This window comes from Budorcas taxicolor, chromosome 10 (assembly GCF_023091745.1).
Source record: "Budorcas taxicolor isolate Tak-1 chromosome 10, Takin1.1, whole genome shotgun sequence".
Classification (NCBI taxonomy): Eukaryota; Metazoa; Chordata; class Mammalia; order Artiodactyla; family Bovidae; genus Budorcas; species Budorcas taxicolor.
Genome location: NC_068919.1, coordinates 51332699 through 51358229, shown reverse-complemented (window position 1 = coordinate 51358229; position 25531 = coordinate 51332699). Strand labels below are relative to the sequence as shown.

At 36.1% G+C, this 25531-nt stretch overlaps 1 protein-coding gene across 1 annotated transcript in view; it reads left to right on the top strand.

Annotated features, from left to right (window-relative positions):
- TCF12 (transcription factor 12) overlaps nucleotides 1-25531 on the top strand; it is a 402539-nt gene that overhangs the window by 351250 nt on the left and 25758 nt on the right. Inside the window, exons 14-18 of the mRNA XM_052646128.1 lie at nucleotides 5311-5384; nucleotides 7248-7454; nucleotides 16347-16461; nucleotides 17509-17671; nucleotides 23824-24056. Of these exons, the coding sequence (XP_052502088.1) occupies nucleotides 5311-5384; nucleotides 7248-7454; nucleotides 16347-16461; nucleotides 17509-17671; nucleotides 23824-24056 (792 nt within the window). The remainder of the gene's footprint in view (nucleotides 1-5310; nucleotides 5385-7247; nucleotides 7455-16346; nucleotides 16462-17508; nucleotides 17672-23823; nucleotides 24057-25531) is intronic.

Here is a 25531-nt window from a genome sequence, read left to right as displayed (position 1 = left end):
GCTCAGTCATGTCCGACTCTTTGCGACCCTGTGGACTGTAGCCTACCAGGCTCCTCTGTCCATGGGATTTTCTAGGCAAGGATACTAGAGTGGGTTGCCATTTCCTTCTCCAATATTTCTTTAAGACCCTTTTTTTGAGGGAGGGAGCAAGAATACTGGAGTAGGTTGCCATTCCCTTCTCCAGGAGATCTTCCCGACTCAGGGATTGAACCCGGGTCTCCTGCATTGTAGGCAGACACTTTACCATCTGAGCCACCAGGGAAGTCAAAGGACCATCTATTATATGTCTTTTCAGAATCTTTTTCTGGAAGCCTCTTCAACAGGTTTTTAGTCGTGGTTCATTGATCAGTACTGTGCCTAACAGTTACTTAACATAAATGAGACCACGATATTTGTCTTAGTTGTTAGGATTTATCCCAAGAGCTAAGAATAGAAGTACTCTTTGCAGGTTCACAGTAGGAAAGGATAGACACCCTGCCACTTTCTGAACAAAATCTGGGCTCTAGCAACAAGGTAGAAGAGAAGTATGGCTGTGTCTAATACAGTTGTCATTTGAGAAAAGACGAGTATTTCAATTAAGAGAATGTGTTTACTAAAGAAACTTGGGAAGCAGACAAAACCGTTTTTTACCTAATTTTGGAATATCAGTGAATAAAAGTCTAATAACTGCAGCACTCAGTAGCAATCTTTGGAACATCCACAATAAAAGCAAAGAGGATGGGGGAGGAGATAGGGAAGATTCCTGAGTTTGGACTCATTTCATCAATGAGATATTTATTTTTATCATCTGTCACTGTGCCTATTGTTAAAGCAGTTAACCTGACTTCAGCAAGTTTTCAATTTAGTTGAGAAAATAAGAGATAAACACATGAAAATAGAACCATCAGAATTCACTCTAAACTACAGTTCTCCAGATACATTTCATGACAAGAGTATAAAGGAGAAAGAACTTTTGGAGTTTAAAAGAAGTAGTATGACAGAGGTCAAGATGTGGAAAGTGTACGACCTGTTCATTCAAAGTCACTGAGATGACTGATCATGAGCTATTCATATATGAAGAGCTTCCCCTCGAATGGGAAGGTTGGCTGGGGCCAAGTTGCAGAAAGCAGAGCATTCAGTGCTGCACTGAGGATTATTCAACCTTTTCTAAGGTTGGAGTGTATCATGAAAGTTTGAGTTTAGGGTGAGATTACAAAGAGAAACAACTAACAAAATAATAAAATGCATGGTAAATAGTCCTCAGAATTTCTCTCAGCCACACAAAATGATGTTATCTATTCTTTAAATTTATTAACCAGTTTTATTAGGGTGGTGTATTATTAAATCCCAGTCAGAGCAAAAACAGAAATACTAGGTGAATTTTAGATTTAGTGATTACAGAAAGCCTTTCCAGATTTTCTAGCCAAATAATTTGATTCTCTTATCTTTGTCAGCTAACTTGTTTTCTGGAAATAGTAAATTTCAATGCTGGGTAATAAGTTTATTATAATCCTTCTTGGATAACAGCTAACTTTTGGGGGTGGTTGCTAATATACAGCTCAGGGCAAAGCCCAGGACAATTACAAAATCTGTTAACTATATAAACAGTTGAAAGCTTGCCCTTATCTAATAGAAGAATGTATAAGCCCAAAACTTCTACATATGTCTACAACCAGGTATCACGTGATAGGGAAGGAAGGGAGGAAATAACCTATTCTCTGGGAAACCCCTTAGGTTTTTGCCCTCTGCACTTTTGTTTTTCCATTATTTGTGTAACCGTGCTACAGCTGGTGAGTACAAACTAAAGATACTGATATCAAAATGATTCTAAATGGATCTGTATCTTTTATTCCTCCAGTAGTTTTTTAAAAAGACAGTGATCCAGATCTGTCTAGTGTCAAAAGTATTCTGTAGCGTTTTGGTCTCTGTCTAGAACTTGAATTCCTTTCACAGCCCCACAGTTCTTACCTGTAACTAATAAGCCATCAGTAGGCCAGAATTACAAAAGTCTGTGTGTCTTCTCTCATCATCAGTTACATGATTGGTTTCTTCATCAGGAAGAAACAATAATAATATTTCATTGTCAGAAAGATCTTTTAGGCTCACAAAGCCTGCGTGTTCATATCTTTTACCTCATTGGCCTTGTAAAGGTAGATTAAAAACAAAAACTAAAAAAACTGAGTACCTATTTTATGGTGAGTATTCTAAATTAATTGGTAATACAGATCAACCAGAATGCAGGTCTACTGATTTTCAGTATCAATTAAACTTGCATGCCCTTTTTTGAGCTTTACCAGACATAGGGTGGCCTTTGTTGAACTAATGCAGTCTATCTTAACTATCCAGCCATCCCCTTTGTGACCAATAGCATGAATTTTTGAAATGACTGAGCTTTAAAGAGCTCAGTTCATGAAATACAGCTTGGCATTTGTATAAAATTCAAAAAGATATAGATGATTTAACCATGTTAGTATTCTACTTTAATCAAGTTTGTCTCAAGTGGGGCAGCCTAATCTATAATAATTTTTTTTAAAAAGGTTTGAGTATGTGTATGTTTTTCCAGTTTAATAAATTAACATTTTGAAGTAGACCATAGCATAGATACTTCATGTCACTATCAAAAAATAGTGAATATAGGTGATTTCTTACCTGAGTAACTCTGTGCACACATCTTATTCCTCAATACTAAGCTACCAAAGAAGCACAAAAATTGCCTGTTTTGGAAAGCAAATATGTGCTAACAGTTCTGAGTATTTAAACATAAAACTTGCGTTAATGATCCACACAGATTAAATGTCCTATCACAGGCTAATCACCCAAGGATATTGGGCAAAATGGAGCAAAATGATTGAAAATAAAATATTATAGGGCTTTCCTGGTGGTCTAGCGGTTAAGAATCCACCTGCTAAAGCAATTGACACAGTTTTGATCCCTGGTCTAGGGAGATCCCACATGCTGTAAGCCCATGTGTCACAACTACAGAGCCCGTGCTCCATGACAAGAGAAACCACATGTTGAGAAGCCTGTGCACCACAATGAAGAGTAGCTCCTGCTCACCATAACTAGAGAAAGCCTGCACACAGCAACAGAGACCCAGTGCAGTCAAAAATAAACAGATAAATCTTTTTTTTTAAGGTCTTGTGGTCCCTTCTTTTAAAAAAAAAAAAGTGTGTATATTTATATAGTAAACATTAAGGGAAACTCTTTTAAAAATAATTTCAATTCTTTTCCAAAAAAGATTATGATTAACCTCTTATCCATATAAAAATTCACAATCCTACATTAGTTTTGGAAAACATCACCAACTCGATGGACATGAGTTTGAGCAAGCTCCGGAAGTTAGTAATGGACAGGGAGGCCTGGCGTGCTGCTATCCATGGGGTCACAAAGAGTCGGACACGACTGAGTAACTGAACTGAGCTGATATACTGACATTAATATTAAAGTGTTATTTTATTTAAAAGATTCTGTCTTTGGCTCTGCTGGCTCTTTGATGTGGCAAGAGGACTTTCTCTAGCTGCAGACTCACTCGGGCTTCTTTTGCTGTGGAGCACAGGCTCTAAAGCACATGGGCTTAGTAGTTGTGGTGCACTGACTTTTCTACTTGTGGCAGTTAGGCCTTAGTTGCCCCGCAGCATGTGGCGTCTAAGTTCCCTGACCAGGGATCGAACCTGCATCCCTAGCCTGAAAAGGCAGATTGTTAACCACTGGACCACCAAGAAAGTTCCTGGTTCTTTTTATATGAATTCTTCATGTAGTCAGTTACTGGATTTTTCTGATTGCTTAATTCTACTTGCTAAATGTAAAATTAGCCCACATGCTTCTGTTTCAATGAGCAATTTTAGATTGTCCGTAATTTGTGTAGTTAAATTATGATTATATTTGTATATTTAGCAGGTTACCTTTTATTTAAAAATTTTTGTATAATCATAGTAATATCCATATAATTAGAAAATATAATCAAGTTATTAGGAATCTTATGTATCCAACTTTTCAACTAAACAAAATATAAATGATTAATAGGAATACAAATACTAGGTTGTTCAGCTAAAGTGAACTATAATAGTTCTAATTTACCTTAAGTTTTTAGTTTCTTAAATGTGGCAAATTAACCTAAAACAACAAGCTGTGGTGGAACATAGTTGCTACGATTCTTAGGGTCGCAAAGAGTTGGACACAACTGAGCAGAGCTGAACTGAGACAAATTAAGTAAACATTCAGCTTTTCTAACTTTAGGTTTCTAATATAATTCAGTTTGTCACTGAGGGTTTGGTTAAGAACAATACTATGTATTTAATTGAATAGTCTTCATTATTTTCTATAAATAACTTATTTTCAAATGCAGTTATGAAATAGTAAAGATTTTTGATCAGTTATTTTGTCTTTTTCTTTTTAAAGCTATTTTAAAACACTGCATTCTCCCCCGTACATAAATTAGTCTTTTTTTTTTTTCTTGTGTTTTTTTCTTTTTATTCTTTCTGTTCTGAACTTGTATCCTTTCTTTTTGTATCCTTTTTTAATAATATTGCTGCTTTTCTAAAGTTGAAGAGTAAACGTTAAACAAAATTTTCATGATAATATTTTCCAACTTAAATAATATGTTTTGGTATAAATTATGTTGGGAAAATTTTTAACAAATAAACCTAAATGTATTTGTGGTCTTTTAAAATTGGTGCATTTGTGCATTACTAAAGGCACAAGTTAGTATAACCCTTTAGAAAGTAGTTTTGGCCTTACGAATTAAGGATCATAAATATGTTCGTACCTTTTAACTTAGAAATGCTATTTATCCTTAGACATGTTCCCCAAAAGGAAAACACACCATTTTTTTTATCATTCATAATATAGTGATACTCAATTACTATTCATAATAGCCAAATGAAAGCAACCAAAGTGTCCAGCAGTGAGGTAATGGTGGTTAAGCAAATCATGATGTAGAGAATCAGGTGAATATTAATGTAAGTCATTAATAGCATTATCGTAAAGACTAAAATGTGATGGAAGGGCAGAATTTAAATTATGTATATTTTAAGTACATTTTCTCAAGATTCATGTGCAAGTGGACAAAGTGTGAAGAACATGTAAACATAAAGGTGGTTACATGTTAAAGTATAGTTTTTTCCCTCAACTCCCTCCATTATTTTATAATGAAAAAAATTTTAATGTGTTGGGCTTATCAGTAGCCAATACCATGCTGAAGACTGAACAAAAATTTTCACATAAATTTGTACACATTTAGCAATAATGTATCTTTGCCCTTTCCTTCAGAACATTATCAAGATCACTAAGTTAACCAAGGTGTGTGGGTGCTTTGGGGTTTTGTTTCAACAGGTACCAGTCAGTGGCCCAGACCTGGAGGTCAAGCTCCTTCATCCCCAAGCTATGAAAACTCACTCCACTCCCTGGTAAGAGCCTCTGAGAAACATACAAGATCTATTTCATCTAATAGTATGGAGTTGTTTTTTATTTTTATTTTTTTTCCCCAGGAAATCTTGAGTAACAATGAAAAAACAGTAGGATAGCATTACACACGAATTCTTTGCTAACAAATGGCCTGATTTAGCTGAACAATATGAGACACATTGGGTGTGCCTTTTGCCATCTGTTCTTTGGGACATTGGTTTTAGGACAGCTGGTTTTAAAATAGTGTTATAGGATTCTTGTTTCTTTGACAGATCTAGGGTTTAATTTTACTGTAATTTTATGTATATATGTAAAGGAAATTTAAAGGGAAAAAAGCCCAGAGACCAAATAAGAGAAAATTAGTTGAGCAATGCAAAATGTTTATATTTTACTCTTTCTCATATGATACTGTGTATAGTTGATTACATTTCTATTAAAAGCTTTAAATGCAACATCAGTTATTTTTGTCACGAAGAGTATTGTTTTCCATGTTTTCTTTTTATTAAAAAATGTGTAAATTGTATTGATAAAAACATAGACAAACAAGGCAGTAGAATAAAGGAGCCTGTCTAGGTATTGAGCATGAAGAATTTGTGGTAGGATGTTAACTACTGTTGCCTTTCTATGCTTACCACAGAATTACGAAGCATTATAAAAACAAACTAAGGATGACTTGATGGAATGCTAAGTCATGCTATTCAGTAATTCCAGGTTGCAAATAGAAAAGTTCTTTTTCTGTGACTAACAGAACATTTTAAATTAAAGGAAAGTTTTCTTCTCACATTTAAGCAAATATAAGCAATGTGTGCTATTTAGATGCTAACCTTATAACTTTGCTGTTAAATCCCAGCCTTCTCATACCTTAATACAAAGTAGATCTTGCAGGTCTCCGCGTTAACTTTACTAACATGTTACGCTGACATGCACATCAGCTATTTCCTCATCTCTTTTGGAGTTAATCTTAACCTGTGCTTTGCCTCCTGTTCTGTCTTGACTTTGCCAGAAAAATCGAGTTGAGCAGCAACTTCACGAGCATTTGCAAGATGCAATGTCCTTCTTAAAGGATGTCTGTGAGGTACTATTTCTTTTAGATGGTGCCTTTTTTTGTGTTTCAATTAATTATACTTCCTATTATCCATTTAAAATCTTCAAGCCTGTGCAGACTCCAGAGTCTTAAAATCAAACAATGACTATTTTCGTTTTTGTAACAATATGTAGGAATAGGCCTTTGTTCTCATATATTGTTCAGTATGATTCTTTTTAAAAGAGCTCTACTGGCATGTGCTTTTGGTTTTTTAGATTCTAATATGTTTGTGTATGGGGCATGTGTATATCCACAGACATATCATCATTTCATCAGTTTTGTGAAAAGAGCACATTTGGATGTGGTCACCATTTCAGATAGGTATTAAATATTCACTTAAAACAAAATTACAACTTAAATCTGATGGATTTGAGGACCCTTCCCCAAGTTGTCCTCGTTTTGATGTTAAAATACAGGTTAACTTTTTATCAATGATAATTGAATGCCAGATACTGTAGAGTAGCCTTCAGCTTTTTAGATGCTAAAAGAAATAACCTCATGCTAGATTGATAAATAGATCTTTATGAAGCAGTGATTTGCTTCTGAAGCTTTGGTAATTTAACATAGTTTACAAATATCCTTTCTTTGATTGTTTATTTATAAACAATAGTACAGATAGTTCTTTAGAAGAGAAAATTAGTACAGGTAGTTTCTTTAGAAGCTGCTTGATGTTGCATATTCACTTGCTGTCTTCTATATATCCCAAAGTAGAAATCATAGCAATTTAATGCATGCAACAGATAAAAGCAGTAACCTCCATGTCTTTTTTCAATCCCTACAGCAATCTCGGATGGAGGATCGTTTGGACAGACTGGATGATGCTATTCATGTGCTGAGGAACCATGCCGTGGGACCTTCTACCAGTTTGCCCACTGGTCACAGTGATATACACAGTTTATTGGGACCATCGCATAATGCACCGATTGGAAGCCTCAATTCAAACTACGGTGGATCAAGCCTTGTTACAAGCAGTCGATCTGCTTCAATGGTAAAATAGTGCTCATGCTTTTTGAAATAACCCCTGAAGCCTGTTTTCCTAAATGTTTTTCGTGAAATCTTTTAGGGAGAGGGTCCTTCTTTTTACAAATAAGGTAGAGTGGTTTTTAAGAATTTCTTTTACTGTTTTGGACAGGGTCATTGGCTGAGCATTTGACCTTAAAATCCTGCTATGATCATGTGCAAAAAGCAGAAACTTTATACAGAGATCATATTAGCTTAAACTTGAATTTTTTTCCCAGATGTATAATAATTGATGGAACATTTTTTTGCCTTGAAACAATGCGTCTTAGTTTTCTTAGACGCTCAGTCATGTCCGACTCTTTGCGACCCCATGGTCCGTCCATGGGATTCTCCAGGCAAGAATACTGGAGTGGATTCCCATTGCCTTCTGAAAGTCTTAATAGCAAAAGCAAGAAAGCAAGACTGATTTTCAAGGGTTCTGGTCTAGAAAAACTGTTTAATAAATTTGGAACCAGTCTTCAATAGAATGAACACAATAGTATTTGTACAGGTCCAAATTTAAGTTTTATTCCCAAACGAAGAAAAAAATGTGAAGTAGTTTTGAGAATGGCTGTAATTTAAGTGACAATGAAAGGAAACAATTTTAGATTAACTCCTGAAGAGAATAAAATCGTTCAATCCATCTTTTTGAAAGCATGGTAATTCTTTAAAGTAGGGAAAAGTAGCATTCTGCAGCCGTGCACATCAAAAAATCTGTTCGATGTCTTACATTATTTTTTATATAAATTATGTTTTAAAGTAATGAAGCTTTTTTTGAACCTGCTATTTAATTGAAACCATGTGTTTGCATGTTTATGTCATGGTTCTTAAGATTCATTGCATGCTGTGAAATATTCTCCTATGAAACAGATTTCTGACTGTAAGCCATGTGATCAAGGCTAAAACTCAGCTATCATCGAAATAATTAGGTGCCCCAAATGCTGAAGTCTTGTGTTCTGTAAAATAGGATTGGTTCCAGATTTTTACATTCACATGTCAGGGAGCCATTTATATTCATTCTGGAGCTGCTGAAGTAAACATCAAACAAGGCTGCCTGGTTTCCTAAGAAAAATGTTTTCAGCAACATGGGTGACATTAGATGCCTGCATATCTTAACAACTGTATTTTTGTTTTTTAATATCAGAAGATCTTAAAATTTAGGCTTTTTTAAAATTAACTTTTGTTGCTGTTGATAAACTAATAAATGCAAAAACATTTATAAATTACTGAATTCATAGAAATTTAAGGCAATATTTTTATCACTATTAGTGATAGTAGCAAAATAATTTTAATATTATAATAAGATAGCATTTGTTGCAAATATAAATTATTACTTTGCTGAAATACCATCTATTCTTATTCAGAAGAACTTGCAAATCAGTATCTTGGAATCCTAAGTTTGTCTCAGTTGCAATATATGCAATTCTTAGTCCTCACCTCTTAATCATTTTTAATTCTTCATTGTTAATAGCTCACTGCTCCTACTCCAATTTATCTGCTACAATACTTGATGTATCTCTGCTGCTGCTAAGTCGCTTCAGTCGTGTCCAACTCTGTGCGACCCCATAGACGGCAGCCCGCCAGGCTCCCCCGTCCCTGGGATTCTCCAGGCAAGAACACTGGAGTGGGTTGCCATTTCCTTCTCCAATGCATGAAAGTGAAAAGTGAAAGTGAAGTCACTCAGTCCTGTCCGACTCTTAGCGACACCATGGACTGCAGCCTGCCAGCTATATCTCTGGATCCTCTTAAATAAATGTAGAGTTTGTATGAAATGGAACTTCTGTCTTTGGGAGGTTGTTTTTATCAACTTTGGATACAAGTTGGAAAAGAAATTTTTCAAAATCCGTTCTTACAAAGCCATATAAAAACCTAGTACACTTTAAAAGGACTTGTAGAGGGGAAAATTGTTTCATTAGATATTGCCCTGAAACTTGTAATTAAGAAAGTAGCTTCCATTATATCCACTAGGAATATGCTGCTTGTTTCAGAGTTGCCAGAGATATTTTTTCAAAAGGAAAAAAACTGAAGGTAATCTAGAAAAAAAAAGAGTTCTGAAACATGAGGTGAGTCTAACAGAGTTTGAGAAGCAGCACCAGTGCTGCAGCAACTTAGTTGCTTAGTTTATCTATCAAGGTCTTCTTTCAGTTTTTATAACCTTCTTAGAGGACACAGAGCTGGGGAAAATCTGCCAGAATCTGCTATATCCACCCCATCCAGATGTAATCACTAATGAGATGGAGATGCAGATGTTTCTGCCAGGCTTACCCTCAAATATTATTAATTGACAAGATCTGACAGTGTCGAGTGAGTCAGTATTAAATTCCCATCCTTCTGAAATGAACTTTTTAGCTGTGAATACTCATTTCTCAGTTTCAGCAAAAGACCAAAGGACGGAATGAAATTAAAATCACAGTCAGCCAGTGACTGTCCCAGCTAAGTGTTAGGCATATTGTTGAGAAAAATTTGTGCTGGTGGCTGTTGTTCGTGTCTAAGGGCTTCCATCAGTACTACCAGGAGCCTTGTTTACATGCCTGACAGCTTTTTTCATGTTCTGAGAGAGTGTGTGATTTGGAGAACATATTGTTGTAACTATTGCCAGCCATCTCCAAGAGTTAATCTCCTGCCTGTATGTATCCCACCTTCATGCATTCTAACTGTTCATGACTAAGAAATGACACAATTTTACATTCTGGAAACACTTCTTTTTTGTCTTGCTTAACTTTCTGGTAGTTTATGTATTTTTCCTCTGTATTAACATAAATTAGTATTTGGGGGGCTTCCCTGGTGACCCAGACGGTTAAGAATCTGCCTGTAGTACAGGAGACCTGGATTCGATCCCTGGGTCAGGAAGATCCCCTGGAGAAGGGAATGGCTACCCACTCCAGTATTCTTGCCTGGAGAATTCCGTGGACAGAGGAGCCTGGTGATCTGCAGTCCATGGGGTCACAAAGATAACTTTTCCTCTGTATTAACCTATGTTAACCCAGGTCTCCCACATTGCAGGCAGACACTTTAACCTCTGAGCCACCAGGGAAGCCCTAATATTTCTTAGACCCCTAAAAATGGAGGTTTACATGGCCACAATTACAAAGTAACCACAGAAATAGCAGTTTATCAGCAATTCTGTATCACCATTTAGAATCTGTCAAGTCAACTTTCCTCAATATTTAATTTTCATCATTCCATTTATTTTTCTATAGAGAGAACTAGTCTGCTAAACCTTTCTAGGAACTCCATAGAACATGCAAATAAAAATTTTGATGTAATGGATTTTTGTTCTCATGGGCATTTACTAGAGGTCACCATTTTAATTCCAGATTTTGAATATGATGTTACTTTCTCTCCTAGCATTATAGACGAGAAGAGCCAGAAACTTTTTCTCTAAAAGGTCAGATAGTAAATATTTTCAGCTTTGCAGGATATATGCTGTGTATCACAATTACTTAACTCTGAAACAAATGGGTGTGTCTGTGCTTTAGTAAAGCTTTATTTATAGAAAGGGCCTCCTTTATTCGTTTAAAAAAAAAAAAAAACAGGACCAGATTTGGACCACAGACATACTTTGCCAATCCCTAGTTTAGAACATAAATTAGCTTCCCAGTGTAGGAAGTGAGAATTAGCAGGTTTTTGTTTGTTTTTTCTTTTTCTTGGCACCTATAGCTTTTTTCATATTTCATTTCAATCAGTAGTTTGGGAGTTTTGTGAAGTAGTTGAAATATTTGAGGTGAGCCAGAATTCACTGAGAGTGGAAGACTTGATGGCAGGATAAAAGTAATACAGAAACTTCTGCTCTCAGCCTTCAAGTGCTTCCAAGATTACTAGTGGCATGAATTCTACATGGGCAGGTTAACCAAATAGTCTCCTTGATCAAAGAAGTAGCTTTGTTGCTGAGAACCTTTCCTGACATTATTTTCAGTTATAACAAAAGTATGCCAGTAGAATCATCTGCAGCTTATAGTAATGATTTGTAGATACATCTATCTTTCGTAAATGAAATAATTAACTATTTTTATTACTATTTTTTTTATTTCACACAAAGATAATAAGACTACCACCTGCCAAAAATATTAATAGGGCTCAATATCAGAAGACCTAACTTTGTTGTTTATTTATTTGTTCTTTTATTTATGGCTGTGCTGGGTCTTCGTTGCTGTGCGGGCTTTTTCTTTAGTTGCAGCAAGTCTGTGCAGGCTTTTGCATTAGTTGTGGAAAGTAGGGGCTACTCGTTGCAGCGCGGGGGCTTCCCATTGTGGTGGCTTCTCTTGTGGAGTATGGGATCTAGGGCGTGTGGGCTTTAGTAGTTGCAGCTCTCAGGCTCCAAAACACAATACTTGCGGCGCACGGCCTTAGTTGCTCCATGGCATGTGGGGTCTTCCTGGATCAGGAATCGAACCTGTGTCCTGCATTGGCCCACGGATTCTTTACCACTGAGCCACCAGAGAAGCCCCCTCGTTGTTGTTTCTTTGAACTGAACAAACTTGACTAGCACAAAAGGTTAGGATTAAAAGAAATTCCAACCACAGAAATAATATATGTTAGGTATCAATATACACAATAATTAAATTTCCTGAGGATTATTATATCAGGAAAAAAAAGCTAGTAAGTGGATAATTCCTACTCCTTCTCATATAATTAGTGTAGCCAGTCTGCCCTAGTTTTAACATTTCCTCTTACTTTTGAATAGGGTTAACATTTTCATTTACTTAATTTCTTATTCCCTTTCAGAATTTTTGACAGTCTCCGTAGCCTCTTAATCCAAATATAAAATTAAGGCTTTATCAGACACTGTTATTAGAATGTGATGTATCATTTAAAACACAAAATCAGGATTTTTAGAACTACTGAAATGTGAGCACTGTACAGACTCTAGTTTTGCTCTCGTTTACTTAGTGTAAGAATGAGCTCTTGGAATAAACTGCTGACTGGAAAAAATAATGTTAATAAGTGGAAAACTGAAAAGGAATGAGACTCATTGGTATCATTTAGTCATTGCAAAGAGGTTTCAGCAATATAAAGTTATCATACATCACATCTGTTTATGGCTGTAATATCTAAAATACCAAGGCCCAATGTTATAGCTCTGTAATAGCTCTTTTATCTTTAACACAAAGTACCCAGTTATTGTTCAGACCATGATTTCAACTTCAAACTAAGTTGGATTAGAGGCTTTATATTAATGGAAGCTTGATGCACATCTTTAAAAGTTACTTATTTATGATACCAGATGAAATTACATCCATGAGATCTTTTGATTTTGTTATAAGTCCTAAGGAAATTTAACTCTGGCATTTTTTTTTTTTTTTGTATTGCTTGAGTTTTTGTCACTTAAGCTATAGTTAGAAATGTGTGTCTTATATGAAAGCAAACAATGTTCAATTGTAGAACTTACAGCTACCTTACATAATGATTTTAAAATATAAATCATATCTGATTTCTAAATCCTAAAGCAATTAAACTATATTTTTCCTAGTTTTAAAAGATTTAAGATTGTTATTAAAGACGAACAAATAGAGTAATATTTTATTCAAGATTTTAAGTACTTTTTGTCACATATCAGAGTAAATTTAGAATCATTTTAGCCATATGTTTGAACAGTATTTAATTTTATTAGTAAAGGTTTATATACAGTAGAAATTGTATGTGTAGGTTTCAGCTAAACTAAAGGAGTTTGGTTTTTAACTGCACTTTACTTTTTCTAACCAATTTTTTCCTAAATGGGCAACTTAAATTTTTTTTTTATTTTCATTAAGAACACATTATAGTGCTTTTAAAGCATTTTGATGCCATTTTTTTAACTCAAAATTGTTTAAATGTCAACTTTTAAGCTTAAAAATCAGACAACTTATATATTTACGGAAATATTGTTCAAAAGGAACCATAACAAATAGAATTCTTCCAAGTTTTAGCATAAAACCCTCTTCAGGTAAAACAAAATACATGCAGTAAGTACATAAAGATCCTTTAACCAGTCCGTAGATTAATAGTGATTTAAGTTAAATCGCTAGTATTCAGTGAATAGTACAAATTGAGCAAATTATTAGAATAGAATTCAGAATCAGAGAGGAGTTCATGCTGAGTATTTTTCAGTCTGTCCCTTAATTCACAAGACCTCTTATTCATCAACTAATTAAATTTAACATCTTTCCATTGTGGGTGTTGAAGCCATCGGCCAAATTAAATGAAAAGAAGTCCCTTGTCGGATGCTCCCACAAATATAAGGCCATACATTGATTGTAAAGGTTCAGAATGCAAGATGACATCATTTAATGGAATGGGCCTTTTATTCTGAAATGGAGCTCTTCATAATAATCGAGATTTAGAGCATAGCAGGCCTAGAAGTTTTCCTTCCCCTGCTAGTCCCCCAAGAGAAGCAGCCTGTCAGCTGTATGCTAACGAGATGAACAATTAAACAAGGTCCTATCTGGCTGGCCCCACAGACTCTGAGCTCAGACAAAGAACTGTTTATACACCTGTTGCATGTGTAGACAGAGCCATTTGAATGCGTAGCTGCAGATTAAAGGGAGGACATGGGAGCCAGGGTGAGCATTGGTTAAAGAAAACTGTAACAACTGTGAAAGTCAAATTCTCCAGAAAATATATGAGGCCCATTTGCGAGGGGAATCAAGTTACAAACAAAAAGTTCATGCTAACTTCATTAATATGAAAAACTCCAGACTTAAAGTTTTTGCTAGTCTGAGACCATTTTTTAAAGGTTCAATTTTCTCAAGGTTGGTGTGAGAGAATATTTAGTTTGTAGTTTTCCACAGAGACAAAGGTATTCACTGGCATTTTGTATCCCAAAACAAATTGAGTAACCTTTCTGATTTTCCTTCAGGGAAAAGCAAAATCCCCAGGGTTTATTGTTTCGATAATGATCCTTTGTCTGCCAAGCCTTTCATGAGAAAGGAAGTGATAGGACATTTTTATTCGTTGAGATTCAGAAAATCAAAGAATTATTTATACTAATTAAGTAAAATAAGAATTTCACAGATGTATCATCACTTACCACTCAGTGAAATTCAGTTTGTTCAATGGTATTGTCTTCTGAAGCTCTAAAATAGGTTTCACAGATAAAATGCATAGTAAATATACTTATGTTTAAATTTTAAAAGCCTGTTTTTTAAAATACTTGGTATGATAGCTCAAAATACTATAGAAGAGCAAAATTAGCACATATTACCAAAGATCATAGGAAGTTTTAAGTCCACATTATAAATACAAACATAGGATCTTTTAGCTTTTGCTTTATCCTGCAATGACTTATTCAGCCTGTCAAAATATTCTAGTAATACATTATTTTTAAAATAAGCTGAGACTCCTAAGTTCCCAAAGAATTTTTAGCTACGTTTTATATCTATGTCATGTCCATTTTTATAAAAAGGAATTTTGAACCAACTTTCCCCTCAAACCATGAGTAGTTATAGCTAGCAAGAAAGCAACCTATGTGTTAAGAATAAACATGACTAGGATTCCCTAGAGATAGGATATCATAAACTTTTTAAAAAATGATTTCCTCTCTCGAAAGTAATTTTCACAGTCTACTTCACTTGTTGTTAAGTTTAGTTCTTCAGATTTTTCTCAAGATTTTTTTATTGGGGGTGTGTTGAAGTTCAGTGTAGAAGTAAAGGTTACGGGATAAGGAAAGATTTCTTAAGTGGTAAGGGTGTAGAAGGCTACTTTCATTTCTGTGGTCCCTTCCCAGCTTTAAGATTTTGTGATTCTAATGAGTGATGAATTTGTGTGGTTTAGAAAAAGGATATAGTCAATGCTTGATCATCCAGGGGGAGTAGTGACACAGCTAATCTTCAAATAATTTTAAAAGTAGCTGTGGAATACATTAAATGGTTTTTGTTGTTGTTGTTGTCGTTTAACTACATTAAAGGTAAGAATAAAGGCAGAGGACAGATCTTTCTTCAAAAGTAAGGTGGAAGACCTGGTATGTTCCGATCAGATCCACTACCAATAGCCTGCATTGCCTGAAACTTTTGTTTCTTTTGTTTGGCTCACAGGAAACCAAAGGATAAACTTGCATAGGGGTATTTATATTAGGGTAAAATCCATACAAAGTCATGAAAGATAAAAGCTATATTAATTACTCAAGAGGGATTCAAAGCATGGTGTTTTACTGGGATTGAAGGATTTGTTGAAAAACAGTGGTTCTTATGTATAACTCCAGGCAATAAATCTATTTAATTAAAGGCTTAATCTTCTAGTTGACTCGTCTGCTATTGTTCTAATAAAAAGCTTCGTTTGTAACAGTTTTTCTAAAAATACTGCATTAGCTAAAATTGCATGCCATACTTCTCAGTTTAAGTTAACTGTGACTTGTCTAAATCTGATTAAAACTGAGAATAAAAATATATGGCAATTTTGGTTCCTGGGAATGTAGAACTTCTAAGTTATTTCAATTTTGTATTGCTTTTGCTGCTCTTTTAATTTGTTTTGAGAAGAAATACAAATTCATGGATACTTTAACATATTTAAGTAGTATGTAGACTAGCTTTTCAGATTGGCTGATACAGAATGGAGCTTATAATATGCTGTGCTCTCGCAAAGAGTCAGGCATGACTGAGTGACTAAGCACAGCACAGCACATCATACAGAGTGCTTTGTCTCTGTTAGCTCGTTTGCTTCTCACCACAACCCTCTGTGGAATATAAACTTTGAAAGTTCAAATTTTTTTTAATATTTTTTAAAAAATAATTTTGTTCAGAAACAGTACTACCACTATCAAGTCTTTTACAGTTCAAAAACCAGAAAAGTGACATCCAAAAACAGTTGCTAAATTTAAATAAGTGATACTGTTTTCTCTATTAAACCCAGTGAAAGAATTTGAACAGTTACTGCCCCATGAACTTGTTTGTTTGTTTGTTTACTTTAGGTTGGAACTCATCGAGAAGACTCTGTCAGTCTCAATGGCAATCATTCAGTCCTGTCTAGTACGGTCACTGCTTCAAGCACAGACTTGAACCATAAAACACAGGAAAATTATAGAGGTAACTGTATTGTTGGTTTTCAGCAGTAGTGCAGACAGGTATCATTTGGAGCTCTGTCACCTTTTTCACAGTCAAATTGATATCTGTTAATCAAAAGTCATCTTAGGAGAATTCCAAACAATGGTACTACTGCATGAATGTGCAGGGTAGATATTTAGGGTTCAGTACTTTGATCAGTTTAGCTGATCCAATTATGGATGTTTATTGATGGATGGAACCCTGTACAAACTGTTGTTCAGTCTTTACTGGTCATCTTCTTAGCTTCTATTCTTTTTCTCCCCCCCTTTTTTGGCCGCACTGCAAGGCGTGTGGGATCTTAGTTCCCTAACCAGGGATTGAACCCACACCCCCTGCAGTGGAGGCATGGCGTCTTCCATCACCAGGGAAGACCCTGTCCTGTCTCTTTTTAAATCACTTCCCCTCATGGCTGAGTCTTCATGGTCCCTAGAGGCAGTGAGAAAGATATTTCTGGGTATATTTAGAGTTCTGAATGATAGTAGCTGTTGTTTAGAAGATTATAATTTATTTGGAGAGACAGATAATTCTTGTAAAAAGCAAACTGTGGCCAATGTTATAGTAGACCTTATAAATAAGTACAAATATATAGGTAATAAAAGACCATCAAAGTAAAATTTTCCCAATTATATTTAACCATGATACCTGTTTTATTGTGTTTGTCCAGGAAAATGTTAAAGCTTATTTCTTTTACCTTGGCAGCATCTTAAAAATTGGTTTCTAAAATGCATCTTGTTTCTCATACCTTGTTTAATTTTTAAATGGTACCTGAAAGTGAACATTGGACTCACCATCAGGGTCAAGCTTGTTTGTTTGTTTGTTTTAAATACAGATGCTTTAGAAAGCATTTTTTTCTAAAGTTGATGGACATGCTCTTTGCAACTCTGAATAGCTTACACTTTTACATCTTCAGATTTCCGTCATAGCTCTAAAACAACTAAGGATATTTGCCATCAAGAAAGTTTTTTACTGTCTTAATTCTAAATCACAAATGAGTCTGGACGTTTAATTTGTTCTTTGCCTCTTTGTTAGGTGGCTTGCAAAGTCAGCCTGGAACTGTTGTTCCAACAGAAATCAAGACTGAAAATAAAGAGAAAGATGAAAACCTTCATGAACCTCCTTCATCAGATGACATGAAATCAGATGATGAATCCTCCCAAAAAGATATCAAAGTTTCATCTAGAGGCAGAACAAGGTATCTGTTACCATCCAGGTCATATTTCACTCACTTGCCATGGGTAAAAAGTGTCAGCTGTGTTCTAGATACTGTGTTGGGACTTTTATGTCTGTCATCTCATTTAATCCTCACAGCATCCCTCAACAGGAGACACATGAAGCTGATTCTAAGTTTGTTTTCCATGTTGCCAACAATATTTTAGGGTCTGCATATAAAAAAGAATTACTTTTCTCCCCTCAGTGCTTATAGTCTGTATGACAGCTAGAGAACAAAATAGCTAAAACAAGTTGAATTGTACAAGTTATAGGTAGATGCAGTCTGTCAATAATTATTTGAATATATTAAGTATAGTATGTTGTTATTATATATTGATATATAATAAGTTATATATTATTAATTAGGTATATTATTTTAAGTTAAGACCTCTTCTGTGATTTAAACCTGGGGCTGGCAAACTATAGCCCATGGGCCAAATCTAGTTTATTGCCTGTTTTTATAAAGTTTTATTGGAACACCACATGCACCATTCATTTACATATTGTCTGTGGCTGTTCTCATAGTGCAGTGGCAGATTTGAGTAGATCTGAGAGATGGCCCACAAAGTTGAAAGTATTTACTGCCTGGCTCTTTATAAAAGAAATTTGTGAACTCATGTTTTAAACAATTTGAAAAGAGTGTGGAAAAGGAAGTATTCCCCATGCACTGTTGTTGAACAAGGAGTTCTAGAAACTGGACTTGACTGCTTTGAAATATGGATATTGACACATAATGAGATTAGTTTCAAATGATTTCTAAATTCTTCCATCAGATTTTTCTTTTAGTTCTACATGAAAAGAGATAATTTATTTGTGATACATCCTCCTCCTAGTCTTTTTTTTTTTTTCTGCTGGTGGCTCAGTGGTAGAGAATCCACCTGCCAATGCAGGAGACACAGGTTCAGTCCCTGGGTCAGAAGATTCCCTGGAGGAGGAAATGGCTACCCACTCCAGTATTCTTGCCTGGGAAATCCCATGGACAGAAGAACCTAATGGGCTACAGTCTATGGGGTCACAAAAGAATCGGACACAGCTGAGCACTCATGCACGTGGTACATTCTATTTCTTGATATATATTTAGCAGTAATAGGTATATATCACACATATTTATATTTAAAACATTGTTCTTTGGGACTTCCCTCTTGGTTCAGTGGTTAAGAATCTGCCTTCCAGTATAGGGGATATGGGTTTGATCTCTGGTTGAGAAACTAAGATCCCATATGCTGCAAAGCAACTAAGCCCACATGGTGCAACTAAGGCCTAACACAGCCAAATAAATTAAAAAAATTTTTAATTGTTCTTTGTGTGAAAGTATGGTACAAAGGAAATTTCAATAAGTATGCTAGATTAACTAAAAGAACCAGCATAGGGCTTCCCTAGTGGCTCAGCCGTAAAGAATCCACCTGTCAATGCCGGAAACATGGGTTCGATGCCTGATCCGGGAAGATCCCACATGCTGTGGAACAACTAAGCCCATGTGCCAAGAAAAGCCACTGCAATGAGAAGCCCGTGTACTGCAACTAGAGTAGCCTTTGCTTACCACAGCTGTAGAAAAGCCTGCCCAGCAACAAAGACCCAGCACAGCCAGAAAAATTTAAAAATTAATTCAAAACCAAAAATAAAAAACAGCATGGTCCTTTCTGTCATTCATATATTTAAAAGTTGTCCTTTTATATTTGATAGTCTCACCATTTTCACTATTTTAACGTTTCTCTTGGGGAAATTAAATCTTACAACCTAATGCTACCTATTTTTTAAAATAATTCTATCATTTTAATCTGCATTGTATTCAGTTGTGCAAGAGCATGAAGAAGACAAAACTGGGTCAGGGAATCCCGAGGCCACTCCTTTGAGGCATCTTAATTCTTTCAGTTTCATGATTTAAATAGAACTTCAGGGGAATAATTTATACCTCTCCTCATCATTCATCTTTTCATCATACAGGTCAGCAAACTTCCTGTGTGAAGGGCCAAATAGTAAATATTTTAGTCTTTATGGGTCATGCAGTGTCTGTTGAAACTATTGAACATTGCCACTGTTGCATGAAAGCAGCCAAATACATAACAGATGGGCGTGGCTCTGTCAATAAAATTTTATTTACAAAAACAGGTAGCTGGCTCTCGGGCCAGTTTGCTGAGCTCTGTTATAGGTCATCAGAAATTGAAAATGCTGTATAATGGGTTAGCAAGAACTACACTTGATAGTTAATAATAGTAAATTTAAAACATGGCTTTGGATAAAATAAGGCTAACCTGGATTTGAATTATGGCTTCACTACATTTTGTCAAATGACCATGGCAGGTTAGTAAAACTTGCTGAGGTTTGGTTCCATCTTAAAGGAAATTTTCTATTTAGGATTCTTGTGGGAATAAACTGAAAATTATACATATAAAGCTCTTTTCATACTGCCTCCCATGCTATAAATATCAGTAAAGGTACTATAATAATTTATGGTGGTGATAATTTTATATACGTGTTCTTGGTTTTCTTCCACGAAGCACTACCTGGGTTCTTTTCTCCGCTCTACAACTAATTAGCAGTGTAATCCTAGGGAGGTCACTGATGTTGCAGTGGTTCTCAACCCTGCGCCGCAGACAGCAGACTTGTGTAACATTTTAGAAATGCAGGTGCATTTCTCACCCAAGCTCACTGCCCAAGCATCCCCAGCAGTGGGGCCTTTGAAGACTGTAGAAGAACTCCTAAAGATGCTGATGAGTGGCCACATTTGGAAACCTTTGGGCTAGATAATCTGGAAAGGTTCCTTTGAAGTCAACAAGCTAGTGATTCTCTATTATCAAAAGAATACTTTTACGTATTTCTTGACAAGTAGGAGTAAAAATCTGTTGTCTGCGTGTTCTTTATTAAAGTACTCAAGGTATTAGAGAAGAGGTGGAACATTGATTCTTTGTGCACAGATTTTCCAGATTCTAAGGGACTCTACCCAGTAATTTACTCCTGAAATGTTGAATATACAAAGAATTTTCTAGAAGTTATTCCAAAGCATTTTTCTCAATATTTTTCCAATTAATTAGTCCATTTTCATTACAGAAATTTGAAAATTATAGAAAAGCACACCAAGAAAACACAAAAAAAACACTTCAATTAACCGCTGTTTACTTTACAAGGAATATCTTTTTTCCATAAATACAGTTTAAATTGGAAATAAACTGGATATAAGTTTTATAATTTCAGCTTTTAAATTTAATAATGTATTTTTAACCTTTTCATCTATCCATGAGTATTTTCTGCAACATCTTTTTTCTTTTCGTTGTTTTTTTTGCTTTTAGGCAGCTTTATTGAGGTTTAATTCAAAATACAGTAAACTACATCAATTTTAAGTACATGAATTTTGACCTTTGGCAAATGTATATGGTGATATACATAGATATTAATAATGTAGAATATTTCTGCCAGCATAGAAAGTTTCCTCATACCCATTTATAATCAGTCATCTTCTGTCATCCTCTGGCACACATTGATCTGCTTTCCATTACATCAGTTTTGTCTTTTCTAGAAGCTCCTGTAAATGGAATTATACAGCACATGTAGTCTTTTGCTGCAAAATCTGCAGCTTGGTTTTTAGAGGCTGTATCAATTCAGTTCAGTTCAGTCGCTCAGTCGTGTCTGACTCTCTGCAACCCCATGAACCGCAGCATGCCAGGCCTCCCTGTCCATCACCAACTCCTGACGTTTACCCAAACTCATGTCCATTGAGTTGGTGATGCCATCCAACCATTTTATCTTCTGTCGTCCTTCTCCTCCTACCCTCAATCTTTCCCAGCATCAGGGTCATTTCAAATGAGTCAGCTCTTCACATCAGGTGGCCAAATACTGGAGTTTCAGCTTCAACATCAGTCCTTCCAATGAACACCCAGGACTGATCTCCTTTAGGATGGACTGGCTGGATCTCCTTGCAGTCCAAGGGACTCTCTGTCTTCTCCAACACCACAGTTCAAAAGCATCAATTCTTCGGCACTCAGCTTTCATTATAGTCCAACTGTCACATCCATATATGACTACTGGAAAAACCATAGCCTTGACTAGACAGACCTTAGTTGACAAAGTAATGTCTCTGCTTCTAAATATGCTATCTAGGTTGGTCATAACTTTCCTTCCAAGGAGTAAGCGTCTTTTAATTTCATGGCTGCAGTCACCATTTGCAGTGATTTTGGAGCCCAAAAAATTAAAGTCAGCCACTGTTTCCACTGTTTCCCCATCTATTTGCCATGAAGTGATGAGACTGGATGCCATGATCTTAGTTTTCTGAATGTTGAGCTTTAAGCCAACTTTTTCACTCTCCACTTTCACTTTCATCAAGAGGCCCTTTAGTTCTTCTTCCCTTTCTGCCATAAGGGTGGTGTCCTCTGCATATCTGAGGTGATTGATATTTCTCCCAGCAATCTTGATTCCAGCTTGTGCTTCTTCTAGCCTAGCGTTTCTCATGGTGTACTCTGCATATAAGTTACATAATCAGAGTGACAGTATACAGCCTTGACGTGCTCATTTTCCTGTTTGGAACCAGTCTGTTGTTCCATGTCCAGTTCTAACTGTTGCTCCCTGACCTGCATACAGGTTTCTCAAGAGGCAGGTCAGGTGGTCTGGTATTCCCATCTCTTTCAGAATTTTCCACAGTTGATTGTGATCCACAGAGTCAAAGGCTTTGGCATAGTCAATAAAGCAGAATTAGATGTTTTTCTGGAACTCTCTTGCTTTTTCGATGATCCAGCGGATGTTGGCAATTTGATCTCTGGTTCCTCTGCCTTTTCTAAAACCAGCTTGAACATCTGGAAGTTCATGGTTCACGTAATGCTGAAGCCTGGCTTGGAGAATTTTGAGCATTACTCTACTAACGTGTGAGATGAGTGCAATTGTGCAGTAGTTTGAGCATTCTTTGACATTGCCTTTCTTTGGGATTGGAATGAAAACACCTCTTCCAGTCCTGTGGCCACTGCAGAGTTCTCCAAATTTGCTGGCAAATTGAGTGCAGCACTTTCACAGCATCATCTTTTAGGAGTTGTAGTGATGCTTCCTAAGGCCCACTTGACTTCACATTCCAGGATGTCTGGCTCTATTTGAGTGATCACACCATCATGATTATCTGGGTCGTGAAGATCTTTTTTATACAGTTCTTCTGTGTATTCTTGCCACCTCTTCTTAAAATCTTCTGCTTCTGTTAGGCCCATACCATTTCTGTCCTTTATTGAGCCCATCTTCGCATGAAATCCTCCCTTGCTATCTCTAATTTTCTTGAAGAAATCTCTAGTCTTTCCCATTCTATTGTTTTCCTCTATTTCTTTGCACGGATCACTGAGGAAGGCTTTCTTATCTCTCTTTGCTATTCTTTGGAACTCTGCATTCAAAAGGAGTTCTTTTCTCCTTTGCTTTTCACTTCCCTTCTTTGTACAGCTATTTGTAAAGCCTCCTCGGAAAAGGCTTTGGATTTTTTTGCCAATTTGTCCTTCAGAAAAAAATGTTCCAGTTCAACCATGTTTTAAAATCATCACCACTGATGGTAATATTTTTTTCTGGAACAGAAAGTAGTAATTTTCTGAGATACTACTTTCATTCCGTATCTTAAGATTTTCTCCCTCCTCCTCAGTGGACTGGGGAGAAGAACATAAAAACATAAACTATAATACATTGCTATAATAGGACAGTGTTTCTCAGATGTTAATGTACATATAAATCTTGTTAAAATGAAGCTTCTGATTCAGTAGGTTTTCAGTAGAACCTGAGATGTTATATTTTTAACAGTAATGCAACACTGTTTTTACAGTGAAGTAAAAAGTTTTTAAACAATAATGCTGATGCTGCTAATCATATTTGGAAAAGCAGGGTGCTATAATATGTGGTCATTCATATTATGTTTATGAAGTATTTCACTAGTTTCAAGTCTTTATGTAGTAATGTACAGTGAAAATGCATTTAAATGTGTGTGTGGTATAATTTCAACTATATAGCTATATATTCACATCAAGGAAAGATTGAAAATTAATACACATTATTTAAGTGTAGCTGTTACCGTTTGATAAAATGTATAGGTCATTTTAATTTTTATACTTCTTAATTTTGTGCAATTAGTATATCTTACTTTATAGGGAACCTAATGGACATTGTTGTTACTTTCATTTCCAGCAGTACTAATGAAGATGAGGATTTGAACCCAGAACAGAAGATAGAAAGGGAGAAAGAAAGGCGGATGGCTAACAATGCCAGAGAACGCTTGCGTGTACGAGATATTAATGAGGCATTCAAGGAGCTTGGTCGAATGTGTCAGCTTCATTTAAAGAGTGAAAAACCCCAAACAAAACTCCTTATTCTTCATCAGGCCGTGGCAGTCATCCTTAGTCTAGAACAGCAAGTCAGAGGTAAGTAGGTTCAGCAGAGACATGAACTGTTCTGCTTCTGGTGGGCAGACGTTTGTGTGTCCACTCACTCTTCCGCTTGAGCAAGTTGTTTATGTGTTCTCCTAGTACTCCTGCCACCGCATCATCTAGGTCAGGTTTTCCCTGGTTCTCTCACCTATATGTTTCACTATGTTGGTCAATATCTGTAGGTTCAGTGCTTCCCACAAACCAGTAGAGAGCAACGCTATGAAACAGTGCAGTGAACAGCCAGCCTGCCGCTCAGCATTAGCGTCTTGTGCCTCTTTGTTCTTATTGACTCTGGAATCCCATGCTCTTGAATTTACCTGCCTACACTTGTCCTTCTCCCTGCTCCTTCCTGTCTTCCCTACTTTTCTGTAGTCAGTTTCTTGCCTGCTTTCCCCTGGGGCATCTGTGAGGCCCTGCTGGTTAATAGGATGTTTGGTCATGGCCTCTCTTCACTTTGCCTCCTATGAATGTCCTTTGTATGCATGTCAGTAAGGTGTCAAGAGTTGCTTCATTGATCCCTCATCAGGAATGCCATGAGCTTCTTGGATGAATGTGTACTGGCATGCCTGTGTGTCCCTAAGGACAAAAGTGTGCTTTACATAGACTTATCCACTGTTGACTCAGACAACTCTCCCAACTGTTATTTTGATGGAATCTTTTGGCGGGGGAGGGTAGGGGCCATGGCACATGGCATCCCTTGTAAGTTCTTAGTTCCCTAACCAGAAATTGAGCCCAGGCCGTGACAGTGAAAAGTCCAGAACCCTAACCACTAACCCATCAGGGAACTCCCTTAATGGACTCTTAAAGAAACTTTGAAACTTTTTTTTTAAACAAAGTGTTTATTGCGCATCTCCTCTCTCCCAGGCAGCTATGTTCTAGACCATGGGTTATCAATTAATACGAGCTTCCTGCCCTTGAGCAGTTCTATCATCAAGCTTGCTTTTTTGCATATACGTATATATCTTCTTATTTGAAGCTACGAATGCCTCATCCTAGGCTTCTTTGCAAAAAATTAATAGATTGTGGCATTTGGTTCCAGACCCCATTGCTAACCTCTCTCATTGAGAGCAACTTTTCTTCCTTATTTATTGGCTATTTATATGATACTTTATTTAAAGAAAGTTGGAAAAGAAAAAAGAATAGGAATGGCCAGATGCTTGTTAACTACAACAGGAACTCTCAACACTGATCATAGAAGGAATACTCTTTCTAAGGAAACTAGAGTCAGAGAATTTGAACACATTTTTAGAAAAACATACACTAGTAATTAATTCATCTAGTTTTTTCCTCCAGTGTTTTTAATAAATAAGAAAGATCAATAACTAACACACCTACCACTAAAATCAGATGCTTGCTCCTGTTGTCTTAAGACTTTTGAAGTATCTGTAGAGTGTAGATGTTAGTGAAACCTGATGTTATGCAATCACTTGTAAGATCTGACCTTGTCTTAATTCCATGCAAGCCCCTAC